This window comes from Zosterops lateralis (assembly GCF_965231275.1).
Source record: "Zosterops lateralis genome assembly, chromosome: 6".
Lineage (NCBI taxonomy): Eukaryota > Metazoa > Chordata > Aves > Passeriformes > Zosteropidae > Zosterops > Zosterops lateralis.
The window spans coordinates 2417532-2442037 of record NC_139761.1 but is presented as its reverse complement, the minus strand read 5'-3'; the positions used below and the strand labels follow the sequence as shown (position 1 = coordinate 2442037).

At 53.2% G+C, this 24506-nt stretch overlaps 1 protein-coding gene across 2 annotated transcripts; it reads right to left on the bottom strand.

The window, feature by feature from the left end:
• Window positions 1–25: 25 nt before the first annotated feature.
• FRMD6 (FERM domain containing 6) lies at window positions 26–19422 on the bottom strand. Of its 2 annotated transcripts, none has more exons than XM_083863943.1 (15): window positions 19353–19422; window positions 17680–17799; window positions 9884–10069; window positions 8753–8843; window positions 8486–8628; window positions 7796–7872; window positions 6878–7064; window positions 5770–5925; window positions 5169–5234; window positions 5007–5075; window positions 4168–4342; window positions 2587–2922; window positions 1759–1884; window positions 979–1070; window positions 26–902 (listed from the first exon to the last, which is right to left on the bottom strand). In XM_083863943.1, exons 3-15 carry the CDS (start codon window positions 9980–9982, stop codon window positions 618–620), a joined length of 1902 nt encoding a protein of 633 aa, XP_083720069.1. In that variant the 5' UTR covers window positions 9983–10069; window positions 17680–17799; window positions 19353–19422; the 3' UTR covers window positions 26–617. The 2 variants fall into 2 exon arrangements, with proteins under 2 accessions (XP_083720069.1, XP_083720070.1); XM_083863944.1 differs by having other exon boundaries at window positions 8549–8628.
• Between the last annotated feature and the right edge of the window lie 5084 nt (window positions 19423–24506).

The following is a 24506-nucleotide window of genomic DNA, read 5'->3' as shown; positions in this document are numbered from 1 at the left end:
TTTTTTTTTTTTTGGTTTTGGGGTTTTGCTCTCAAAAAAAAAAAAAAAAAAAAAAAAAAGATAAAAAACAAGTTGCAAATGGCTCTGAGAGCTTCCAGCCATCACCCACCAGGCTGGGACTGCTGTGGCTTGACCTCCAGCATGTTTTTTTGGAAAAAACTTGGGCTCGTGCTCTGCCCCAGGAGCTGCTGGCCATGCCTTCCTCCATGGAACATCACCGTGCCCGGAGATCCCTGGCTGGTTATTGCTTAATTCTCCCTTCCCATACTGGCCTTTAGGGTTATTTACATTTCTTTGGCTTGGCTTGAACACGACAGAGTCTGGCACTTTCCAGCCACCCCAGAGTCACCTCCGGGGGCAAGGAGGGGAGGAGAGGTCACCTCCAAGAAAACACGGGTGGGCTCCTGCCGGCTCCAGCTGAGCTGTGCTCCTCCCTTCTTGCTCAGAATAAGACAACTTGTGTTTGGCACAGACTCCTCCAGAATCCACTCCGAGGATCCCCCATCCCACCCTTCATCCCGACAATCCTCCAGCACCACGGATCCCATGGTTTGCAGGCAGAGCAGAGCAGGGCAGGGCTGGGGGAGGAAAAGGCGGCATCGGAGCCTCCCCCACGCTCAGACCACAAACTCGGGCACCTCGTCGTGGGTCAGATCCAAAGAGAAATATTTGCTGGTTCTTTTCACCGGGAAGGTGTCCTGGATGTTGATGCACTGCTGGGCCAGGCAGCCGTTGCAGTAGAGCCCGTCCTGGTCCAGGCCGTGGGCGCAGCCGAAGGTGAAGCTCTGCGCCGTGTCCTGGCACAGGTTGGCCAACTGCAAGAAGTCCTTCTGGTAGAGCCTGATGTCATCCAGGCTCAGGCTGTGCCGGTCCGTCGACGTCTTGGGTTTCCTGCACGTCGTCTGGGGAAAGCCAAGAGGAGGCTCAGGATGTGCCCGGGGGGTTGGGGAATCCCAAAACCTCAATCCCAGCCCGTACCTGGGGTAAGGAGTCGGTGCTCTGCCCCCGCAGCTTCACCACCGTCTCCGAGGAGCTGGAGGTGGAGGAGCTGATCTCCTTCACGATGAGCCCTGCACAAAGGAGGGTGGAAAAGGTTATTTTGGGGGTGGCTCAGCTCTCTTGGGGTCCACTCCTGCTGGCTGTGGGGACAAAGGATCCCTCAGTGAGGTGCAGTGCAGATCCTTCAGCCCAACAGCTCTGCTTGCAACCAGCGTTACCTACAAAGCATCCCAAATCTGCCGCAAAATGGCATCCAAAGCTGTCCCCAGGGAGCCTGGTATCCTCAAAAACCTCCCAGTAGCTCCCACCACAGAGCTGGAAATGCAGGTGACTTTCTGGGTGCAGGCACAGCTCCAGAGAAGATCATGGAGTCCAAATGTTCCCCAGCACTGCCAAGGCCACCACTGAGCCACGTCCTCAAGTACCACATTCCCACAGCTTTTAAATCCCTCCAGGAATGTGGACTCCACCCCTGTTCTGGGCAGCTGTGCCAGGGCTGGACAACTCTTTCCATGAAGAAATTTTCCTTAATATCCAATCCAAACCTCCCCTGGCACAACTTGAGAGAGGTTCCTCCTTTCTTTACCCCATCTCTCCTTCAACCCATCGGGTGAACAGTTTTTCCCATCATTCCAAATGGACACCTTGGGCTAACTCTGCTCTGCCACACACCAAAGAACCACAGAACAACCAGGGACCTTAAAGATCATCTCACCCCAGCTGTGGGGTGATTGGGAAGAGGAGTGGCCACCACCTTACCCGAGTGCCCGTTGAACTTGCGGGACAGCAGCATGTCCTCGGTGATGTAGACGCACATGTCGGGGCTCACCTCCATCTCCCCAGCCTGCTCCAGCTCCCGGGGGTCATCCACCAGCATCTCGATTTCTGCCAGGCACCAGCACACAGGACAAGTCAGCACCTTCAGAGCACCTCCTCCAACTGCAGGCTCGGTGTTTTCTGAGCCTGAGAATTGCTGAGCTCTTCCCAAGGGAAACTTTTCAACAGTTTTTTCTTTTTCCCAAAACAACTTCGTGTAAACAATATTCCTTCTCCATAAGGACAGGTGTTGTTTGCTATTCCTGTTGCTTAGTCAATGAGAGAGGTGTCAGCCCTATGGACCAATAATGTTCTTAGCACAGTGTTGCCCTGAATTTTCTTGCTTTTGAGTCTGAATCTTTATAGTGACGGTTCTCACACAGCTTGATGCGTATTTTTAGAATTTATCTGTGTGTTTACATATTTGTCCTCTAGGAGGAGAAATACGATTGATAGTGATGTTCACCAATGAGGTCAGAGGGGTGGCAACCTGTACAGCCAATCTTTTGCCCTCTGACCAAAACGTATAAAAAATGGAGTCATCCATAAAATAAAGACAGAGCTTTTCCTTGCTCGATCTACTGCTGGCCTGCCTTGTTCCTTGTGTGTCGTGAATAGCGACAGCACAGCATGGTATAAAAGGGCTAGATGAATTTTAAACAAAACCTGATTTCTACTGCCCTCTGACTGGAGTGAAGCATCTTTATTCCATGTCCCATCACAACACCCCAATCCCAGCAACTTTGGGGAAAACCCAACCCGGCTCCTCACCGTCATCCTGGGAATCCTCCTCCAGCCGGTCCTTCCCGCCGCTCTCCACGCCGGAGGTGTGGGAGCTGCCGTGGCTGGTCATGGAGCTGCAGGTCTTCAGCTTGCGGTGGGCTCCGGCGCCAGGGAATCCATCCTCAGGTCCCATCTCCCGGGGTTTGGGGTCGGCCTCGATGCCCGAGGTGTGGGAGCTGCTGTGGGAGGCGGTGGAATGCCGGGACAGCCGTTTGTGCCGGATGCTGCCGGCGCTGCTGCCGCTGGCGCGCGAGCGCTTCTCCAGCTGCTCCATGTCCAGGTCCAGGGTGTCGCTGATGTAGGATTCCCGGTACTGCTTCTTCTCTGCAGGGGGGACACGGGATCAGCACCATTCCCACAGACCCCCACACCACTGCGACTTCAGAAAGACTGAAAAAGCGACTCCTTTATTCTCAGAAAATGTTTCCCCTTTTATAGTATTTTTACACAGGCCAATTGGATTGGTGATCAGAAGACAAACCTCTTTCAATCACATTGGTGACTGAAGGTGTCCCTCAGACCAGAGGGACGTCAAAAAGAAGTCCCTCCTAGAGAAAGAATGTAAACGTTTTTGCTGTTACCAAAGCATGTCTCTTGTTTACAGAAAATTCCCTGGGAAAGGAATTTCAGAAAAGAAAAGAGGGCTACAGACCCTCTGGAAAGGCAGGGACACCCAGGCACACGGAGGGATTGTCACCTGAGCCCAGCGTGGTGGCACAGATGGAGATGGCTCTGTCTCAGTGGCATTGAGGGAGGTGAGGCAGGAGCTCCAAACCTCCTGTGCTGGGCTGTTCCTCCAACAGAGGAGGAAGAGGGAGAAGAGGAGGAGGAAGAGATGTCGAGGAAGAAGAGAAAGGAGACAGAAAATAAAGAGGAGCAGGAAAAGAAGAAAATGTATGAGGAGGAAGATGAGGATGAGAAGGAAGAAGATGAAACAAGGAGGAAGAAGATAACGATGAGAAGGAAGAAGATGAGAATGAGGAGAAAAAAGATGAGGAGGAGGAAGAAAAGGAGAAGAAAGAGGAACATAAGGAAGAGAAAGGAAGATGAGAAGGGGAAAAATGAGAAAGCAGCAAGAAAAGGAGAGGAAGAGAAAGAAGATGAAGGGGAGGAAGAAAACAAAGGAAGAGTAGGATGAAGAAGACATGGAAGAAAAAGATGAGGATGGTGAGCAGGAGGAAAACAAAAGAGGAGGATGAAGAAGAGAACAAGGAAGAAGATGAAGCGACAAAGAAGAAAAAGATGAAAAGGATGAGAAAGAGGAACAAGTTGAGGAGGACGAAGAAGAGTAGGACAAGAAGAACAAACAACAAAATGAGGACTAGGAGAAAGATGAAGACAAGGAAGAGAAAGAGAAGATGAGGAGAGGAAAGAAGAGGAAGAAGACCTCATGCCTTCACAAGGATGAGGAACACTGAGAAAGCTGTGCTGAAGCTCTGGGCAGAACTGGAATACCAGGGATCCGAGCATGACTCGTGCCCATCCCTACACAGCCGCGGGGGCACAAGAACCAGGTGTAAACACCCTTAGAGAGCCTGTCAGGGTGGGATTTGAGCCTGGAGCACCTACCCTCGTTCTCCTCCAGCCTGCGGACCTGGCGCAGCACGGGCTGCAGGTTCATGTAGAGGCGGTGGCTGCTGCTCAGCAGCTGCAGGAGGTGGCGCGAGCGCAGCGGGCAGCCCGTGTAGTAGATGAGTTTCCGTGCCGAGGGCAGCCCGTCCGGCAGGATCTCGAACTTCTTGCCCTGCGTGGGACAAAGGAGGGGTCAGCCCCCAAGAGGAGAATGCTCCAGTTCTCACCCAGTCCTGCTGCAGCTCGTTGTTAACCCCACGGGTTGTCATCACCTGCTGGTGTGAAAGCATCCCATGTCCACATCCCAGCACAAGAGATGTCCTGTCTGGGGATGGTGGAATCAGACTGGTTTGGGGTCAAAAGGACATTAAAGACCACTTAGTCCAACCCCCTTCCACGTTTCACTATCTCAGGTTGCTCCAAGCCCCATCCAGCCTGGCCTTGGACACTTCCAGGGATCCACTTCTCTGGGCACCCTGTGCCAGGCCTCCCTACCCTCAGAGCCAAGAATTCCTTCCCAATCTCCCATCCATCCCTGCCCTCTGGCAGTGGGAAGCCATTCCCTGTGTCCTGTCCCTCCATCCCTTGTCCTCAGTCCCTCTCCAGCTCTCCTGGAGCCCCTTTAGACCCCCCTGCAAGGAGCTCTGAGCTCTCCCTGGAGCTTCTCCTCTCCAGGTGAGCATCCCCAGCTCTCCCAGCCTGGCTCCATAGGAAATGATGCTCCAGCCCTTGAAACAGCTCCAAGGCCTTCTGTGGAGCTGCTCCAACAGTTCTGCATCCTTCCTGTGCTGAGAACCCCTGAGCTGGAAGCTCCAGGTGGAGATGATGGCACTCACCACAAAAACCAGTTTCCCCACATTTGTCCACGGGAAATCGTAGAGCAGCTGCTTTTCCTCATCCAGGTTCTGCAAAAAGAGGAGAGGGAGCCATGGCTGAGGATCCTGCCAGGGGCATGGAGCTGAGCTGAGCTGAGCCATCACCTCCATTCAGTCACCCACCTGGAAAATCTGGATTCCCCGAGTTGTCAGCCCCAGAGTCAGGGAGGCCTCCACTTCCCTTTTGTCCTAAAGGGGAGAAAAAATGGTTTTAAATATACAATCTGCAGCATGAAGTGGATAAATCCTCCCCACCTCAGCCCAGGGATCCTCCCACCATCACCCCAGTCACATTCTATGATTCATGTGCCAAATTAAGAATGGAAAGTGACTTTGGACATAGGCAGAGAGTGACAGGAAATGCTTTTAAACTAAAAGAGAAGAGATTTAAATCAGATGTGAGGAAGAAACTATCTGTATAAAGGTAGTGAGGCCCTGGCACAGGGTGCCCAGAGAATCTGTGGCTGCCCCTGGATCCCTGGAAGTGTCCAAGGCTGGGTTGGATCACCCTGGGACAGTGAAAGTTGTCCCTGCCCATGGCAGGGGGTGAACTGGATGAGCTTTAACATCCCTTCCAACCTCAACCATTCTGAGATTCGATTAAAATACCTCACCCTCACCCATCAAACTTTGTTCCCAGGAGAAAAAAAACCCATCATGTATTTCCCTGAGAAATTCCCATTCCCAAAATGAAGATCCCCCAACAACCACAGGACTTACTCACCTTGTACAACCTGTAGTAGTGCACAGCCACATCATCCAGCCTGACGGCCTCCTTGATGTACTTGAGATGGGCTTCTGAGGCTGTCAGGGCAAACTGGTCCTTGTGCATGTTGGGGACGTGCTTCAGGATGTAATCCTTGCCCCTCTTGGCAACCACCTGTTTGGGGGAGGAGAGGAGCTTGTCCAGCTGCCCTGGCACTGGGTGCTGGCCCCGGTGCTCCTGGCAGTGCTGGTTTCATGGGGAAATGGCAAATTGGAGCTTTGTTCTAGAGACCTCCAAGCGAAAATGGAATAATTAAGGCAGGCAGTGAGTTCTTGCCAGCAGGATTTCCTGCAGGGCAGTGTGTTCCATGTGCCCTTTCCATGGTGACACCTGTGCTGGGGCAGGGACAGTCACACAGGGACCCCCTGTGTGGTTGGGGACACAGGTTCAGAGTCACCATTGCTCAGTGAGGTGTGGGAAAAAAAGAGAAACTGGCAGACTTTGGGGACTAAACCCAGAAAGAGGTTGGGAAGGAGAAGAAAAGGCACCAGGGAGAGCTTTGAGCAACTGAAGGGGCTCCAAGAGAGCTGGAGAGGGAGTTGGGATAAGGGATGGAGGGACAGGACACAGGGAATGGTTTCCCACTGCCAGAGGGCAGGGATGGATGGGAGATTGGGAAGGAATTCCTGGCTGGGAGGGTGGGCAGGCTCTGGCAGAGGGATCCAGAGAAGCTGTGGCTGCCCCTGGATCCCTGGAAGTGTCCAAGGCCAGGCTGGACAGGGCTTGGAGCAACCTGGGACAGTGGAAGGTGTCCCTGCTCATGACAGGGGTGGGACTGGATGACCTTTAAGATCCTTCCAACCCCAACCACTCTGGGATTCTGTGCCACCAGTGCCACCAAAGGGCTGCACCTGATGGTGTTGAGGGGCAGAGAATCCCCCAGGATCATCCCTGCAGCTCATGGGGAATTCCCACCAGCCCAATACCAACCCCAACCCTCAGCTATTTCCATCCACAGCTGTTATTTACCACCAGGATTAACCCAAGCACTGAGATGCAGCCAGAAGGTTTGGAGCAGCTCAGCATCAATCAAGCTCAGAGCAAGGCTCACACCAGGACATCTTACCCAGGCAGGGAAATAAGCCTCAGGCTCAAAGTATTTCCCGTAGTGCTTGTTCCTCTTGAAGTCCCCCAGGTCGGCTTGGAGGGCGAAGGCAGTGAGCAGGAAATAAGCCTCTTCCCTCAGCACACACTGAGAGTGCAACACCTGCTTCCTCAGGTGCCAGTAGTAGTAGTACCGAGCTGTCCTGTCACTGTGGGAGGGACAGGGGACAGGGAGAGGTGTGAGCAGCCAGGGGACACCCTCGGGGAGGGGTCACCAAAGGGTTTTGCTCCCTCTTCCCTCTGTGTGTTACTGTTCACATGGAATATCCTGACTGCAGACAATTAGACCAGCCCGAGCAATGCACAGTATCTTACATTTACCTCTGCCTTCATCTCAGCTTTTAAGCTGCAGATAGGCAAAAATTAAATGTCCCTTGGAGTCTTGGAATTTAACCCAAGGTGTGAACCAGTTATGTGGAGTCAGCTACAGAAATTCAGATTAATTCAGTGGAGTTACACTTTTTTTCTTTTTTTTTTTTTTTTTTTTTTTTTTCTTTTTTTTTTTTTTCCACTTTTTCACATCCCCACAAATGCTGCAGCCCAGGCCCATGTGAACTCTTGGTTCCAGGTGGAATAACTCGCTAAAAAAGTCTGTGCAGGTGCCTCTGTGTCCTCAAACCTTTGGAAACCATTTTATCCCCAAAGCAGGAGCTGCAGCTCCCACCCAACCATAGATAAATTCAAACCAGGCTGTGCTAAACACGTTGTCCCCACCTCCCAAAAGGCTTTGTCATCACCAGCTGGGGCAATGTCCCCACCTGCCCCTGTGAGAAACCACTCAGCACCCACCCCATAAACAGCTTTTTGGGGTGTGCTCAGCAGCCCAGAGCACCCCAGGGTGCCCCCCAAGCCCAGGAGGTGCCAGGGGAGCAGGTCCCACCTGATGAGCCGCCCGTTCTCCACGTAGTACTGCACTCGGAAGTGGATGATCATCGGGGGGCCAAACTGGTCGATCCCCTGGAATGGAGGAGCTTTTCAGGAATCCTGTGGGGTCCCAGCATCACACCCCAACCCCTCACCTCAGCTCTCTGGGGTCACGGCTGTCAAAGCCACCCTTTTGCCTGCCAGGGCACTGAGGAGGATTTATGTTCCTCAGTTAAGTCTGGCACTTTTTTTTCCATGCAAAATGTTGGAAATGAAGGGGATAATTTGGATTTAAAAAAGCAGGTGGCTGGGGGTGACAAGCCCAGGAGTTCTGCAACACTTCACTGCTGCTCTCCTTCTCCCAAACCATCATCCACCAGCTCAGCGCCAGCACTCGAGCCTGGACACTGAAAGAATGAAAAAGTGCTTTGGGGAGAAAAAAAAACCAAATTGATTTTAGAATTTGGAAGATGGGACCTCAAAAATTCTGCTGAAGGACAAGGGAGTTAAAGAAAAATCAGGAAATAAAAACAACCCAGAGGTGCAGGGATGGAGCATGGAGGATACACCCCCAGCTGGGGCACAGGGTGGCACTTAAGGGTGACAACCCCAGGGATGTGATTGTGCAGATCCACCCCCCAGCCCCAGGCTGACTAAATCCCCCACTCCCCACCCCATGGCAGCATTCCCGGGTGCTGGAAGTGACCTGGGCCGGGGACAGAGGTGGCCTTACTGCCGTCAGCTCTCCATGCAAGACCTCACCGCTGACCTTGCTGGCCTCCTTCTTCCACTCCTTGGGGCAGTACTTGTAGAGTTTCTGGGCCAGGTCCATGTACACGTGCTCATTGTCTGTGAGGGACACAGGTGGCATCATCAGCATCCCCTGCCTCCCCCCAGGACCCACCGGTGGGAGCTGTGATCTCCTCGTCACTAAAAATGTTGATTTTCAGCCTTAAAGATCCCCCTGACTTACTCTGGATGACGCTGAGCCCGAAGAGGTGACAATCCTTCAGCCTCAGGAGGTCACACACCTGCACCAGTAACTCTTGGCACAAAATCTTCACCTGTAAAAAAAAAAACAAACCAACAAAATCTTAAATGAGTCCTGGATGTGTCTGTGCCCTCCTGAGCTGGGCAGGGAGCACCAAACTCCTCAGCAGGATCCTGAGGGGGGTGATAGGATGGGCTGTGGGGCTCAGCTTTCCATCCCCAAAAGCCTGGGATGCAGGACCAGAGCTCTGCCAGGGCTGGGATGCTCAGAGGACCAGGGAGCAGCAGGTGGTGGAGGAACCCAGCACTGAGGAGATGTTTTGGGGGCAGAAATTAGAATATTCCATGTCTCATTCCATCCCCTGCACACCTTCCACACTATCCCAGGTTGCTCTAAGTCCTGCCCAGCCTGGCCTTGGACACTTCCAGTGATCCAGGGGCAGCCACAGCTTCTCTGGGCACCCTGTGCCAGGGCCTCCCCACCCTCACAGGCAAGGATTTATTCCTATGATCTAATCTAAATCTTTCCACTTCAAGTTTTAAACCATTCCCCTTATCCTATCGTTATCTGCCTCTTTCCAAACCTCTTTCCACCTTTTTTATAAGTTCTTTTATTTAAGTTATATAAAGTTATATAAGTTCTTTCATAAGTTCTTATATTTTAAAAGTTCCCCTTTTCTTCAAGTTCTGAAAGGAATTTCAACATTTTCCTGACTCAAAAGTGACATTGGGTGGGGGTGAATTAAAAAAAAAAAAGTTTGGGAATTTCACATTCAGTGCTCCATCCCAAGCAGAGTCAAAGGTCCTCCTGTTTATTCCCTGGGCTAGAGGAGGCTGAAGTGCCATCCAGAAGGGATTAGTGGGGTGAGGGCTGCAGGATGGGGCTCGTGGGATGCCAAGCAGGAGGTCAAACCTCTTCCCAAACCTTGTTGCTGCCATCAATCAAGGAGGTGCAGGAGAGCATAAAACACCACCACAACCTCCATGAGGAATAACTCCTGTGCATTTCCCCGGGCAGGCTCCAAAGGAGGAAACCCAGGAGCAAACCTGTGCAGACACATCCCCAGGTGGGTGATGGAGATGTCAGACTCAGGAAAGGGGGGCAGTTCCTTACGTTAATGATGATGTTGAGGGAGTCGTCGTTGGGGAGGAAGATGCACACGCTGCGCCGGTCCTGCATGACTCTGTTGTTGTGGAAAGGCAGCTTGTTCATCGTGCTCTGGGCAGGGGGCTCGGGGTGGGAGGTGGGGGGCACCTCAGCGGCGGGCCGGGGTGGCCTCGGGCTCCGCGGGTGCCATCCCTGCAGGGGGAAAAAAATAGGGGGGATGAGCCCTGGGTATGGCACCCACAGCTCCTCATCTTCATCCTTCACCCAACCAACCAACCAACCAACCAACATCATGGCTGGAATTTCAGGTTTTCCATGCTGACAGAAACTCTTGACAATCACTGACCCTCAAGAGAACGTTACATTTGACCTGAGGCTGTTGGAAAAGGCTTCCAAAATTGAGTGATTGTTGCTTCGATATTTTTAGGGTTTTTTTGATGTTTATGTTTTTGCACTGGAGTTTTTTTACAGATTGTAACGTAAACAAAGTAAATATTTTCTCTTAAGAAAGATGATGGGTATTTAGTTTGACCAGTGTAGTTGCAGAGGTGTCGACCTCATATTCTAATCTCTGGTCGTTGTTTAGGATCTATAGAAATCAAAGTTTAAGAATAAATGTCTCTCTTTTTGCTCTTACAACCTAATGACAGAAGTGTAGTTGTTTCTTGTCCGTCTAGTGACAAGTGACAGCACTGAGATTGTGGGTGTGGAGTTTCAATAGAAGTGTGTGATGTCACAGGGTGCAAAACTTGGAATTTAGGACTTTAGACTATATTAATATATATATAAAGCGAGATGGAGGATTTAGGGTGTAGGCTAAGCTCTTCTTTCACCTTCTTCTTCATGGGTTTGGGTGGTTTCTTGTAATTGGGTAGAAAAATCCACATTGCGGCCACAGGTGGTTGGTTATTGGGTTAAAAGTCAAAATAATTTAGGTGTCATTTCATGATTGGTCCATTTGTGCTTAAAAGGCCTTTGAAAGAGTGAGAGACAGAGCCATTTTCTACCTTGTTAGCCAGAACTCACAACTTATGAGACTGTGCTACAGATAAAAATTAATAAACATCTGAGTCTGAACATGAAAACTGCATCTCCCCAGCATTTAATCCCAGCTCTAACAGAAGAAAAGAAGACAACAAACCCACAGTTGGGGTGTCTCCCCAAAACCCCTGAGCACACTCCACCACAGCCACCCCCATGCCAACTCCATGGTTTTTGGCCCAGCCCCAAAAACTTGAGCCACCAGTTTGATTCTTGTGGCTCAAGTTCAGAAAAACCTCAGGAAAGGCTTTTTTGGCATAACTGAAATAAATAGATATTTATCCACTGGGAATAACCCGGTTGGGCCAGCAAGGAGTGGTGCTGGAAGCAGGAGGTTTCCCTGCCAGCCATGGAAAGGCAAGGAAATGCTGTGGGATCCCATAAGAGGATCCCCACATTACTTCCAACATCCTTCCCCTCAGTTCTGACCCTTTACTGGGGTGAAATAAAACAATCCAAGCACTAACAGGAATTTGCAGGTTGGAATTGGTGTTCAGAGCCAACAAACCCATCCTAACACCGACCCCAGGAAATTCTAATTTCCAAGGGGTGAATATTCCCAAAGCACTTTCTACCTCACCATCCACAAGGACACCAATTCCCATGTGACACCACGAGGATGGACTTTAAACCCTGACCTAGTTCAGCCTTTTCCTAGCCCAGATTTACGCTGGCACTCAGACAGCAGAGTGTCTCCCTTGTCACCAAATATTTGCTCTGGTTTAAATGAAAGCGCCTTTGGCTTCCAAAAGCCTGGAATTCACGTATTTGTGCAGCAGCACAGGGAAAAGTGCCCCGAGGTGACTTTTTGTTGGTGCATCCTGGGGTTTTGCACAAGTTGGGAAATCCAGAGGTGATGCTTTCCCATGGCCAGGGCACTCTGGGACTGCAGCACTGAGGTTGGTGCATCGTGGATTCTGTGTGTAGCATCCATGGGTTTCAAATATGTTTTGTATCCATGCATTGCATTCATGCCTTGGGGTGGTGCATTGTGGCTATGTATTGCATCCATGCAATGAATCCCTGCATCCTGGCCATGCACTGCACCTACAGATTGCATCCATGCATCATGGTGGTACATCATGGATTCTCTGTGTTGCAGCTGTGTGCATCATGGCCCTCCACTGTATCCGTGCATTGTGGCATCCATGCCTTGAGCTGGGACATCACGGCACCTAAGCATTGCATCCATGCAGCACAGACGTGCACTTACACATTGCACCCATGCACCAGGCACCATGCATTGTGGCATCCATGCATTGAGTTGGAACCTCGTGGCATCCATGTAGTGCATCTGTGCATTGCAGCACTGCATTGTGGTATCTGTGCATCGCAGCACTGCTGTGTGGCATCCATGCACTGGGCTGGAACATCATGGCATCCACACAGTGCATCTGTGCATTGCAGCACTGCATTGTGGAATCCATAAATTGTGTTGGAACCTCATGGCATCCATGCAGTGCACCTGTGCACTGCAGCACTGCATTGTGGTAACTGTGCATTGCAGCACTGCATTGTGGTATCAATAAATTGTGTTGGAACCTCATGGCATCCATGCATCACATCTGTGTAGCACATATGTGCATCCTGGCCATGCATTGCGGCATCCATGCACTGAGTTGGAACATCATGGCATCCATGCAGCACATCATGGCATCTCTGTGTTGCAGCACTGCATTGTGGCATCCATGCATTGAGCTGGAATCTCATGGCATTCATGCAGTGCACCTGTGTATTGCAGCACTGCATTGTTGTGTCCATAAATTGTGTCAGAACATCATGGCACCTATGCATCCCATCTGTGCAGCACAGACGTGCATCCTGGCCACGCATTGTGCCCACACATTGCACCCATGCATTGGGACACCCACGCATTGAGTTGGAACCTCATGGCACCCATGCAGTGCATCTGTGCATGGCAGCAGTGCATTGTGATGTCCATAAATTGTGTCAGAACCTCATGGCACCCATGCAGTGCATCTGTGCATGGCAGCAGTATATTGTGGTGTCCATAAATTGTGTCAGAACATCATAGCATCCATGCATCCCATCCGTGTAGCACAGATGCACATCCTGGCCACGCACTGCACCTACCCATGCACCCATGCAGTGTGGCATCCATGCATTGAGCTGGAGCCCATCCATGCACCACAGATCTGCACCGTGGCCATGCCTGGCTCCTCTCCATGGTGTCCATGCTCTGAGGCTGTGCCCAGCACTGTGGCCGATCCCAACAGGAGCCGGCAGCGCCATGGCTGGGTTGGTTTCAGGGCTCATTAAAAATCCCAGCACGGGATGGGGCTGAAGGAATTTGGCACATCTTGGCCCGGCAGCTCCCGGGCATTGGCATGATGTGACTTGTGTGGGCTGGGCTGGGCTGGGGAGGGGCCACGTTCCCGGCAAAGCAGCCATGTCCTGGGGCACCTCCAGCACCCTCTGTGTCCTGCTCCCACCCAGAGGGCTCCTCAAGCCCCAGTGGGGCACGAGAGCTTCTTCCCATGACAATTCCATGGGTGTAGCCTGCTGGAAATTCTAGCCACGGGCAGCACTCACTGCTGAGATGCTGGAGAATCCATCACCACATGGGCAGGAACACCTTCCACTATCCCAGGTTGCTCCAAATCCTGTCCAACATGGAAAACTTCCAAGGATGGGGCAGCCACAGGTTCTCTGGGCAGCCTGTGCCAGGGCCTCTCCTCCCTCATAGCCAAGAATTCCTTCCCGATATCCCATCTAACCCTGCCCTCTGCCAGTTTAAAACCATCCCCTCTTGTCCTGCCACTCTCTGGCATCCTGGGGCTGTTCATCCCTACACCAGTCACTGCATTTCCTCCTCCTCCTGCAGCCTGGATTGGTCCCAGAGCACTGGGGATTAAACTACAATGAGCTGGTGTCAGCAGGACATCGGAGGAGAAAAAAAAACCCCAACCCCAAACCGTATATTTTGGTATTTGCACAGAAAACATCCCGGTTCCTGCTGCTGAACGGGAACATTCCACCAGCCCACCACAGAGGGGAGGTCCCTATGGAGATTCCCTCAGCTCCAGGTGCTTCCTGGGGGCTCTGACAGCCCTGGGAGCTGCAGGGATTCAACAAGAGGACACACAAAGCCCTTTGCAGGGCGCTGTGCCTGCAGCAGACCCGGCCAGACGCCGGGAAATTCTTTCCAAGCATCTGCTGCTCATTCCGACAATGTGGGCTTTGATTCCCCGGGACCCCGCGCCGCTGCCCTCGCCGAGTCCCTGCTGCTCCAGAGGAAGTGTTGATAGGAGGCACAAACATGGAGGCATGGAATGGTTTAGGTTGGAAAGGACTTTTAAAGATCTAGCCCAACCTTCCTGGCTCCAGGCTGGAAAAATCCTGGAATTGGAGGGAGAGCCCCCCTGGATTTCCCCACAGCAAAGGGGATGACAAAGATCACTCCAAGCAGGAATCTCCACCCCGAGCAGTCTTCCAAAGGGTTTTCCATCCAAAGTCAGCTGGAAAAAACACTGGGAATGACGACTTGGGCGTGTGAGTGAGGAGATCCAGGTTTTCCAGCCATGTTTTCCTTGCTATGGGGAAAAGAGCATTAAAACTCCACAGGAAGATACTGCAAACTTCCCGTGACTCCAGACTCCAAATTCCTCGATCCACCGCGTTTTCCAGGCCCAGGCTGCTGGAATATTGTCTCCCTCCCCGGCGCCGATGCCATGGGATAAATCCACTGCAAAGCTCCGCTGCAAAGAAAACATCCCACAAAAAAAACTGGGAAAAGCAGCCGGGGCTGGCGCTGCTGACTCGGCGAGGGATTTGTTCATCCCGGGGTCCTGCAAACACATCCGAGGGCAGGCAGAGCCTGGGATCCGTTCAGATGGAGGTGGCTGGAGCAGGCTCTCGTCAGAAATAGAAATTTGGATGTAATTCCAGGGTGGGGATTGAACTTGCTGGCTGAGGTGAGGTTTTCTTCCAGATTCTGGGCATGTGGAGCGAGGCTGGGGAGGATGTGCAGCGTTTTTTTCCCTCTCCGTGGATTTCAATGGATTGCAAAGAAGCGGATGAGTCTCCGTCCTCGTGGGTTTGGGTCAGGTTTGTCCCTCTGTGGTTCCCACCAGACATCCCAGTGCTCCCAGTTCAACTCAGCCACCATCCAGAGCCTCCAGGCAGATCCTGTCCATGTCTCCATCAACCAAATCCATCCTTCCTTGCCCAAAACACCCGCTTTTCAAAAAAATTCAGCCCTACCAGACATCTCCATGCCTGGAGGAATTTAACACGCATGTGGCCGTGGCACTTAGGGACATGGGGTTAGTGGTGGCCTTGGCATTGCTGGGGGAATGGTTGATCACAACCCTAGAGGTTTTTTCCAACTCAAATAACTCCACGATTCCAACCCACTGCCAGGCTTTTGTTCCAGCCCTCCTGCAGCACCCCAGGGGCGAGGGAAGGGATCCAGCCCAGGACCCACACGTAGGCAGGGGCCAGAGGCTGCCCAGAGCGCGGGGCGAGACAGGAAGATGAATTCATGGGGCAGGAATTTCTTGTTTTGAAGAGTCTGGAGTGGGTCTCACCCCACATCACAGGCACAGGTATGCACAGAGCTGTTATTACAAGTTTTAGGGCCGTCCCTTAACGCAGAGCCCAAAACCCAGATTAATTCCTGCTTGCGGTTGCCCCGTAATTAAAATCGTCTCCAATTCTTCATGAACTCAACAGTTTCCTCCTAATGAAGGGAGGCAGATGAAAGAGACCTTCACTGGGAAAAAGGACTCGGTTATAAATATTCCATTACTTCATCCGCCACAAAAGCTATTTGGATGCTGGAAAGTCAGCCTGGGCAGCCGGGGGCCAGCCCCCACCAGCCCCAGCAGATACCCCCGAGTCCTGGGGGGATCCAAAAAGCCTCTCCAAGGAAAAGTCCTCCAGGAACTCGCCCTGTCTCCACCTCTTCAACATCCCTCCTCTTCCTCATCCTCCTCCCCCTTGGTTACTGCAGTGGGACAACAGCGCTGGGCAGGGATGGCTGAGCCGTGTGGATCATCCTAAAAACGGGATGATCATCCTAAAAATCCCCTCCTGCTATGGATGAGCCCCACGGGACATCACATTCCATGGGATAAGCCAGGCAGCTCAGGAAACTGCTCCCCTGCCTATCTTGCCGTGCACGGAGCAGAATCCAGCCTGGAAGGGCTGATTTTCCATCCAACCCACAGCAGAGCCACTCCAGGCCTCTTCATTCCCTGACTTTGGAGCACTAAAATATAAATAAAGCGTCCCTGCCTCCGCCAGGGATGGACACAGAGATGGATTTCTGCTGGCAAAGGGCTCCAGGGAGGGGAGGGGAGGGGAGGGACGATGCCTGTTCCTCCTTTTCCCTCCTCTGCCCCAGAACCAGCCCCTTCCATCAGATTTCCTTCCAGGAAACTATGCCTGAGCCTTTGGGATTAGAACAATGTCAAGACTGGGTTGGAGGGGGTTGTGCTCAGGGCAGCCCAGCTCTTCCGTCCAGCTCCAGAGCCTGTCCCATAGAATTCCCAGGCATTTTAGGAACCATCTCCCAGCACCAACAAGGCCAAACCTCCCAGAGTTCTGATCCCACTCCCAGGATGACAGACATCACTCCCATGGATGTGGAGCCCACAGCAGCAGCAGCTGCCAGAAATCCCTTGGGATTTGGCTGTGGGATCCCTGGACCACAAAGCAGCCCCGAGGGCCAGAGTCACCATCCCAAATCCCTGCACCACAGAAAGCACAGCCCTGAGTCTCCAAGCCACGGAGCTCCCGAGTTAGAAATTAAAGTCATATTTTCAATTTAATTAACAAGATTATATTATATAATTAATAATGGCGCGTAAATATTAATATTAATAATACGCCATGATGAATATTTATGTTATTTTCTGTAACAACACACCTCCAAGACGCTCTGACCCTGGGCAAACCCTTCTTTTCCAGCAGGAGGCACTTTTGGGGAGCCTCATTCCCAATATCCCACTCACAGACATGGGATTGCTGCCCAAACCCATTCCCACTCTGGGGAATGTGCAGTGCATTGCTGCACACAGAGGGGAAAAAAATAATAGGATGCAAAGTGCTCTGCAGACACACAAGAACCCAAAAACCAGCTCCATTTTATGCCAAAATATCCCAATCCGTGCCTGGACTATCCAGAGCTCCTGCTGCCCTCTGTGGCGTCCTCGCCTCCAGCTCCAAATCCAGCAAAACAAAGCCAAACCAAGTTCCTGATTTTTTTAATCCTGGGGCGGGCAGAGGGAGGTTTGTCTTCCCCCAGCAGCGCCGCTCTCCAGTTTTCCAGCTGGGAAAGATCCTTGGCCACGCCACAGCCTCCATCAACTTCCCTGTCCCGGCCGCAATCGGGGAAAGATTTTTTTGGGAAAAACTATCCCACAAGCCCACTTTTCAGTCAAGGGGGGAAAAAAAAGCAGCATAAAACTCAATTAAGGAGCAGGCAGATATTTTAACCAGCACCATGGTTTGTATACTCCATCTGGAGTCCAAAGGCTGCCTTTTTTTTTTTTTTTTTTTTTTTTTTTTTTTTTTTTTTTTTAGCAGGAGGGAACTGACATCATCTTAATTTCAAATTCCCATTTATTTTTACATCTGGTCTGAATTAATCTTTCTCAGCGTCCTGACTTTCATGTAATGGAATAATTGCTTACAGACTCGGGGTTTAAAGAGCCTGAATAAACCCAGTTTAAAAAAAAGAAAACCCCTTTAAAAACCAATAGTAAAAAAAAAAAAAAAAAGTAAAAATCCAGTACCTAGAACCAAACTCCAATCTGCCTTCGGGATTGGGAATTTTAAACGGAACATCTCTTTCAGGCAAGAGAGCTCGAATTAATCCCAGCTCTATCCAAGATTCGGAGAAGGGAGAGCGAGCCCTGTGGAAAAACACCAACACAAACCAGCCCAGAATTAGGCAGAGCAGCAAAGCTCCATCAGCGCCACGCGGAAACATCTCTGGAAAAGCAGAGTTTGGCTTAGAGGGAAAAACACCCTGATGGGCAGAAAGGCTTTCGCTGGCCGTGAGCAGGAAGAGGATGGTGCAGGAAGGGGAGATGGCAGTGAGGGTGGCAAGGGGCCAGGGGCAGGATGGGCCTCACTCCCACGGGAGAGCCAAAGGACACAGAACACCAGGGATGGGGCTGGGAAAGCTCAGCCCCAGTTTCCCCATTGCCACGAGGGCACCGGGTCAGATAAAGCCCAGTTTAGGAGCTGCATGGATTTATCCTGGCTGCTTCCAGAGAGTGTCAGGGGTACAAATTCCCAGTGGGAAACAGAGAGGGCCATCAGTGCCACCAGCAGGGACCAGCTGGCACCCCCAGCACCTCCACGGGGTGGGTGGGGGGCACCCATGGGATAACAGGGTCCCACAGGTGGCTGTGACCCAGAAACAAGATGGGAACCAAGAGATGATGGGAACCACAGCTGAGGGGACCTGTGGGTCACCACGACCCATGGGAAAGGCACAGAGGACCCAGGGGTGAGGGGACCCACTGGGGATGAAGACAGAGGGGTGACAAGGGAGTCACCAGGGACAAAGGGACCTGTGGGCACCCATGAACCAGGAACCTGCAGGTGAGGGGACCTGGGGGTGAGTGTCACCCACGAGCACAGGGTGTCATGGGTGAAGTCACCCATGGGTGAGTGTAACCCAGGGACAAGGGGGACCCAGGGGCACCAGGAATGAGAGAACTCAGGGGTGATGGAGACCCACAGGTGACAGGACCTGTGGGTGAGTGTGACCTGAAAACAAGGTGTCCCATGGACCTGGGGGTGAGCATCACCCACGGACAAAGATCCCAAGGGTGATGGGAGACCTGGGGGTGAGGGGACAAGGTGAGTGACCCAGGGGCAAGGAGAGTGACACAGGGGCAAAGAGAGGGTGAAAAAGGGGCAAGGAGGGGGTGACCAAGGGGCAAGAAGAGGGTGACCCAGGAGCAAGGAGGGGGTGACCCAGGGACAACAAGGAGGGTGACCCAGGGGCAAGAAGAGGGTGACACAGGGGCAAGGAGGGGGTGACCCAGGGGCAACAAGGAGGGGGTGACCCAGGAGCAAGGAGATCTGAGTGCGACCCAGGGATGAGGAGTCCCGCAGATTTGGGGTCCCTGGGGCTCGCCCTGCCCCGGGGCGGCTCCGGGGTGGCCGTGGCTGTGTCCCGGCCCTCGGGGGGCCGTGGGGGGGTTGGGGCAGAGCCGCAGCTCCCGGGCGGGCGGGCGGGCGGAGGAAATGACTCGCATTCCTGCAGCCGGGGCCGCTCGCACAGACCGCCCGCCCCGGCTCCGAGCCGCCCCCGAGCGCAACAAGCGGCAGCGCCGGGCCCTCCTGCGGGGGCGAGCCGAGCCGAGCCGAGCCGAGCCGAGCCAAACCGAGCCGAACCGAAGCGGAATGAGCCGAACCGAGCTGAGCCGAACCGAGCCGGGCGCGCACCTACCTGCGGCTGCGGGAGCGCGCTGCCTGCCAGCTGTACCGAGCCGTGCCGAGCCGTGCTGAGCCCAGCCCAGCCCAGCCCAGCCCAGCCCGCCGCCCCCGCCCCTCCCCGGGCCGCCCCGCACCGCCCCGAGCGGCACCGCCCCCCGCCCTGCCCGGGACAGCGGGGAAAGAGATCGGGAATGGGATGGAGAACACTGTGTTGGTCCTGGGGGAAGCGTGGGGAGCTGCTACGGTGCCTGTGAAAGGCTCTGGGGAGAACCTGAGCATCCCCCGGGGGGGCACAGGGCACCGGGAGAGGAGATGAGCATCCCCCGGGAGGGCGCAGGGCACCGGGAGAGGAGATGAGCATCCCCTGGGGGGGCGCAGGGCACCGGGAGAGGAGATGAGCATCCCCCAGGGGGGCACAGGGCACCGGGAGAGGAGATGAGCATCCCCCGGGGAGGCACAGGGCACCGGGAGAGGAGATGAGCATCCTCCTGCAGGGCACAGGGCACCGGGAGAGGAGATGAGCATCCCCCGGGAGGGCACAGGGCACCGGGAGAGGAGATGAGCATCCTCCTGCAGGGCACAGGGCACCGGGAGAGGAGATGAGCATCCCCCGGGAGGGCACAGGGCACCGGGAGAGGAGATGAGCATCCTCCTGCAGGGCACAGGGCACCGGGAGAGGAGATGAGCATCCCCCGGGGGGGCACAGGGCACCGGGAGAGGAGATGAGCATCCTCCTGCAGGGCACAGGGCACCGGGAGAGGAGATGAGCATCCCCCGGGGGGGCACAGGGCACCGGGAGAGGAGATGAGCATCCTCCTGCAGGGCACAGGGCACCGGGAGAGGAGATGAGCATCCTCCTGCAGGGCACAGGGCACCGGGAGAGGAGATGAGCATCCCCCGGGGGGGGCACAGGGCACCGGGAGAGGAGATGAGCATCCCCCGGGAGGGCGCAGGGCACCGGGAGAGGAGCTGAGCATCCTCCTGCAGGGACCGCGGGGAGCGGCGCTGGGGATGCCCCAGAGGTGGGGAAGTTCTGCTCTGCAGGGCTGGGGGTGTTCAGCTGGGATTGACCTTAGAGCCCTTTCCAGTGGGGCTCCAGGAGAGCTGGAGAGGGGGTTTGGATAAGGGGAATGGGTTCTCACTGCCAAAGGACAGGGTTAGGTTGGATATGAGGGAGAAATTCTTTGCTGTGAGGGTGGGCAGGCCCTGGCACAGGGTGCCCAGAGAAGCTGTGGTTGACCCTGGATCCCTGGAAGTGTCCAAGGCCAGGCTGGATGGGGCTTGGATCACCCTGGGATAGTGTGGAAGATATCCCTGACCATGACAGGACATGGAATCAGATGTTTTTTGAGGTCTCCTCTAATCCAAACAACCCTGGGATTCTCTGATCTCCCATGGAAAGGACTCCCATATCATCTGGAGGGATCCAAACACCCCTGAGTTGAGTTCCCCCCACACCCATCCCAGTATCCCCAGCCATGGCTGTGCCACCAGTACATCAAACCAGCACATTAAAACATTCAGGCTGAGGCAGGAGCAGAATTAAACCCCATTCCCATTAAACCCCCAGTGCCACCCTTGCAGCTGGATGAAGGTGAGTGGGGCTGGCCACCCTTTGGAGCTGATGCACACACACACACACACGGATCCCTCTCCATAGGTGACTCAGGCCCGGAATAGCAACAGCAGCAGCACCATAAATTAGCAGCAAAGCATCTCCGAGCCGTTCCTCCTTCACAAGTGCCATCTGGCTGAGATTGTTTTTGGAGGAGTTATTTATTCCTCGCTTTTTAACCGTCTAAAGGCGTTCCTGGGGCTGACCCGCCAGGCTGCCTCGGCCCCCACAGTCTCTACGAGGCTCTGGGAGAGAGGAGCCGCTTGTTCCCAGCCCTAAATAAAGAGCAGCTCTGCTGTGAACACCCTGACACTCGTTCCTTGCTGAAAATCTGTTTTGCAGCTCAACAGATCGCGCTGGGTAATTTCATTATGGGAGCGCGCGGTACTGGGAATCCAAGGCGCCGCTCTCCTCGTGGAAAAAAACAACAACCTGGCTGGGAATCCCTTGGGTTTGGGCTCATTCTCATGCTCCTGTCCATGCCAGGTGGAATTAGGGTTTCTACCCCACACATCCTGCTCTGGTAAGGACCATCAGTCCTTACAAAGCCATTGGTGCCACCGCCGAGGGCACGGGGTGGCACCAAGGTGGCCCTATCCAAGCAGGGCCTGTCATTGCAGCCAGAAATGTCATTTTTCCCCAAAAAAACTCCCTCTGGTAACACCCATCCTGCAGTTAACACGGGGGGATAACCAAGCAAAGCTACATTCTGGGTCATTTATCCAAACCCACAAAACATTTTATGGCACGAGCAGGACACGGCCCCATTGCTGTGATGCCAAAGAGGACGAGCAGATCCCACTGAGCACATTCCCAGCCCCATTCCAAGCCCTGTGGAAGGCAGGGATACAGGAACCCAGCGCCTGCCTTGCCGCAGAGGCTAAATAAAGCAGCAGGAAGAGCTCTGGGATGCCAGCGAGGCGATGTATAAACACCGACGTGGATGGCGCGGGCGCGACGCCGCTCCAGAGCCGGGAGGAATATCTCAGCTCATTCCAACAAGGAGATGATCCCCAGGCCAGAGGAGATGCTCTGGGAAAAGCCATCCCAGGCTGGAATGTGGGGAGAGCTCAGAAAAATGGAGCTCAGCCAGCGTCCTCTGTGCCTCTCCTCTCTGGGAGAGGAAAAACCCAAAAACTCCGGTGCTGTTTCTCTCACAGTTCTGGAATGAATCTCCCTCAAAGTCCCAAGGAGCGGAAACGCAGATGGAAAATGGAAAAAAAAAAAAAAAAAAAAAAAAAAAAGTGGAATTCTTTTAGGGTTGTTATTTTTTTCCCTTTTTGCCTAGCTAATGGCATCGCTAGGCCTATCTCAAAATAATAAGAAGGATAAAAAAAAAAAAAAAAAAAAGAAGGTGACGTGGTTATGGCTGAAAATACCATTCCCATAACACAACGCACGGATTTTTCTCGCACTGGATGTATTTAAATGGAAAGGACAGGAAATAGCAGTGGCTCACTGTGCTCCCGCATTATCACCAGCTGAGTGTCTCCCATCCCGGAATTTCAATGCCGGCATTGTCACTGCCAGGGATGGACACGGAGACGTGGGAGCTCTCTTATCTCACAGCTCCCCTCTAGGATTTTGCTAATGGCATAAAAATGACTCAAAAAAAGCAACAAAATAACAACTGAACACATCCCTCTCTGCATCCCATTCCCTTCCCAAGGGCTGATGGATCAGTTGTGCCAAGCTGTCGGTGCCCAGCATCCATTTCTAGGGATTTTTTTGGGATGTCCTGCTGGGAAAATTTACCCTGGAGCAGCAGCACAGGGACCTCAGCACTGACCATAAGCCTTGTGGGGTGCATTTGGGGACAGGGGTGTCACCACTGCTCGGTGACACTTGGCACAACATCAGACTCGACGATCCTGATGGGCCCCTTCCAACTCAGCATATTCCAGCTCTGGCTGCAGCTGGGATTTAGAAATTCCTCCCTGGACAAGAGAGGAAAACAAATCCCAGCTACTGTGAGCGGGCTGTGCTGGGGCTGGGAAGGTTTCTCAGCCCATAAGGGGAAGAAATTAAATAAAGAAAGCCCGGCACGGAGCCACAACAGCCGGAGCGTTGCTATAAACTCCGGAGAGGAGCTGGACCTCGCTCCCATTCCTGCATTTCACGGGGATTTCCAAGGAAGCTTTTCCTCCCTCACTATCCAGCCTGGGCTGGGTGAGTCCCTGTCCCCCCAGCACAGAAACAATCAGGGTGTACAGACCCTCTCCTGCGTTTCCTGGGCTTTTCAGGAGAATTCCATCCAATTTTTGGCCATAAATACCTAATTTATAGAGTTTTAATCAAGCCTCTGCTTTAATTGGGTTGATAATGAAAAGGCTGAGCACACATTGGGACCCCTCCTCAGGGGTTTTGTCCCAGTGCTGGTCCTTGGGTGCATCCACTTGGGAACAGCTCCAGCTCCATCCATCCTCCCATCCATCCTCCCATCCATCCACCCATCCCTCCATCCATCCCTCCCTCCATCCATCCCTCCATCCATCCCTCCATCCATCCCAGCTGGATTTTGGGAAAGCTGGTGGAGCATCCCATGGATGCTCAGGAGCCTGGTGGAGAACAGGATGGCTCCTTGAACATTCTGGAATTTTGGCAATGCCAAACCACCCCTGGCTCCCCGGGAATTCAGGGGATGCTCCTTGAGAGGCTCATCCCATCAGATTTTAGCTGCGAGGGGGAGGATGTTATTACATTTAACTGGCCCCCTCAAATCTCCCTCTGTATTTACCGCACCTGGGAAGTCGGCAAGGACAGACAAAAATAAAAAGGAGCTGCATGAGATTTAAGCTCAACGAGGCTGGAAAGGGAGAAAAATCCATTCTGAATCCCCGAGCATTGGAACCATCAAGAAAATCCGAGTGTGCATCCGGCAGGGAAGCTGATATGGTGCGTTCTGCTAATCTGGCCCGCGGTATTTACGGCTCCTGGAGCTCAGCATCCTCCTCCAGCAGCGGTGGGGATGCGATTGGAGCCCGGGAGGATCCTTGGGATGGATGGAGGGAAAAGGGGGATCGCCCCCCATCCCCACCCCAAAACCGAATCTGGAGTACCAAACTGGGGTTTGGCACCAAATTATTGATAAGTTCGAGGTGAGGTGGGTATTCTGTTTTTTTATAGAATAAGTCTGGCCCGTTCCCAACTATTTAAAAAGCCCATTTTTCCCACCACAGCTCCCCCATCCTTTCTGTTTTGTGGGGCCCTAAAGGGCTTTTTATTTTTTTTGTGGCTCTGGGCCTGGGGGTTATTCCTAGAGTTTACTCTCAGCCTGCCAGAGCTGCTGAAATCCCCTGGAATTGTGGTGTAAGGCAGGAAAGGGCGGCGGGGAGGGGAGGAAAGATCACAGGAGAGAGCGGGGGGAATATTTTTAGCTTCAACAGCACTCCACGGTTCCAATCCCTTCTGACAGAGGGGCAGATGCCTCAGGGCTGCTGAAACAGGAGAGAAACCCCAGCAAGGGCCCCCTGGGAGGGGTCACCAACAGCCCCGAGCTACGAAACATCAGAGAATTCCCCCCTCAGTGTGGTTGGGGTGGGAGGAAAACTG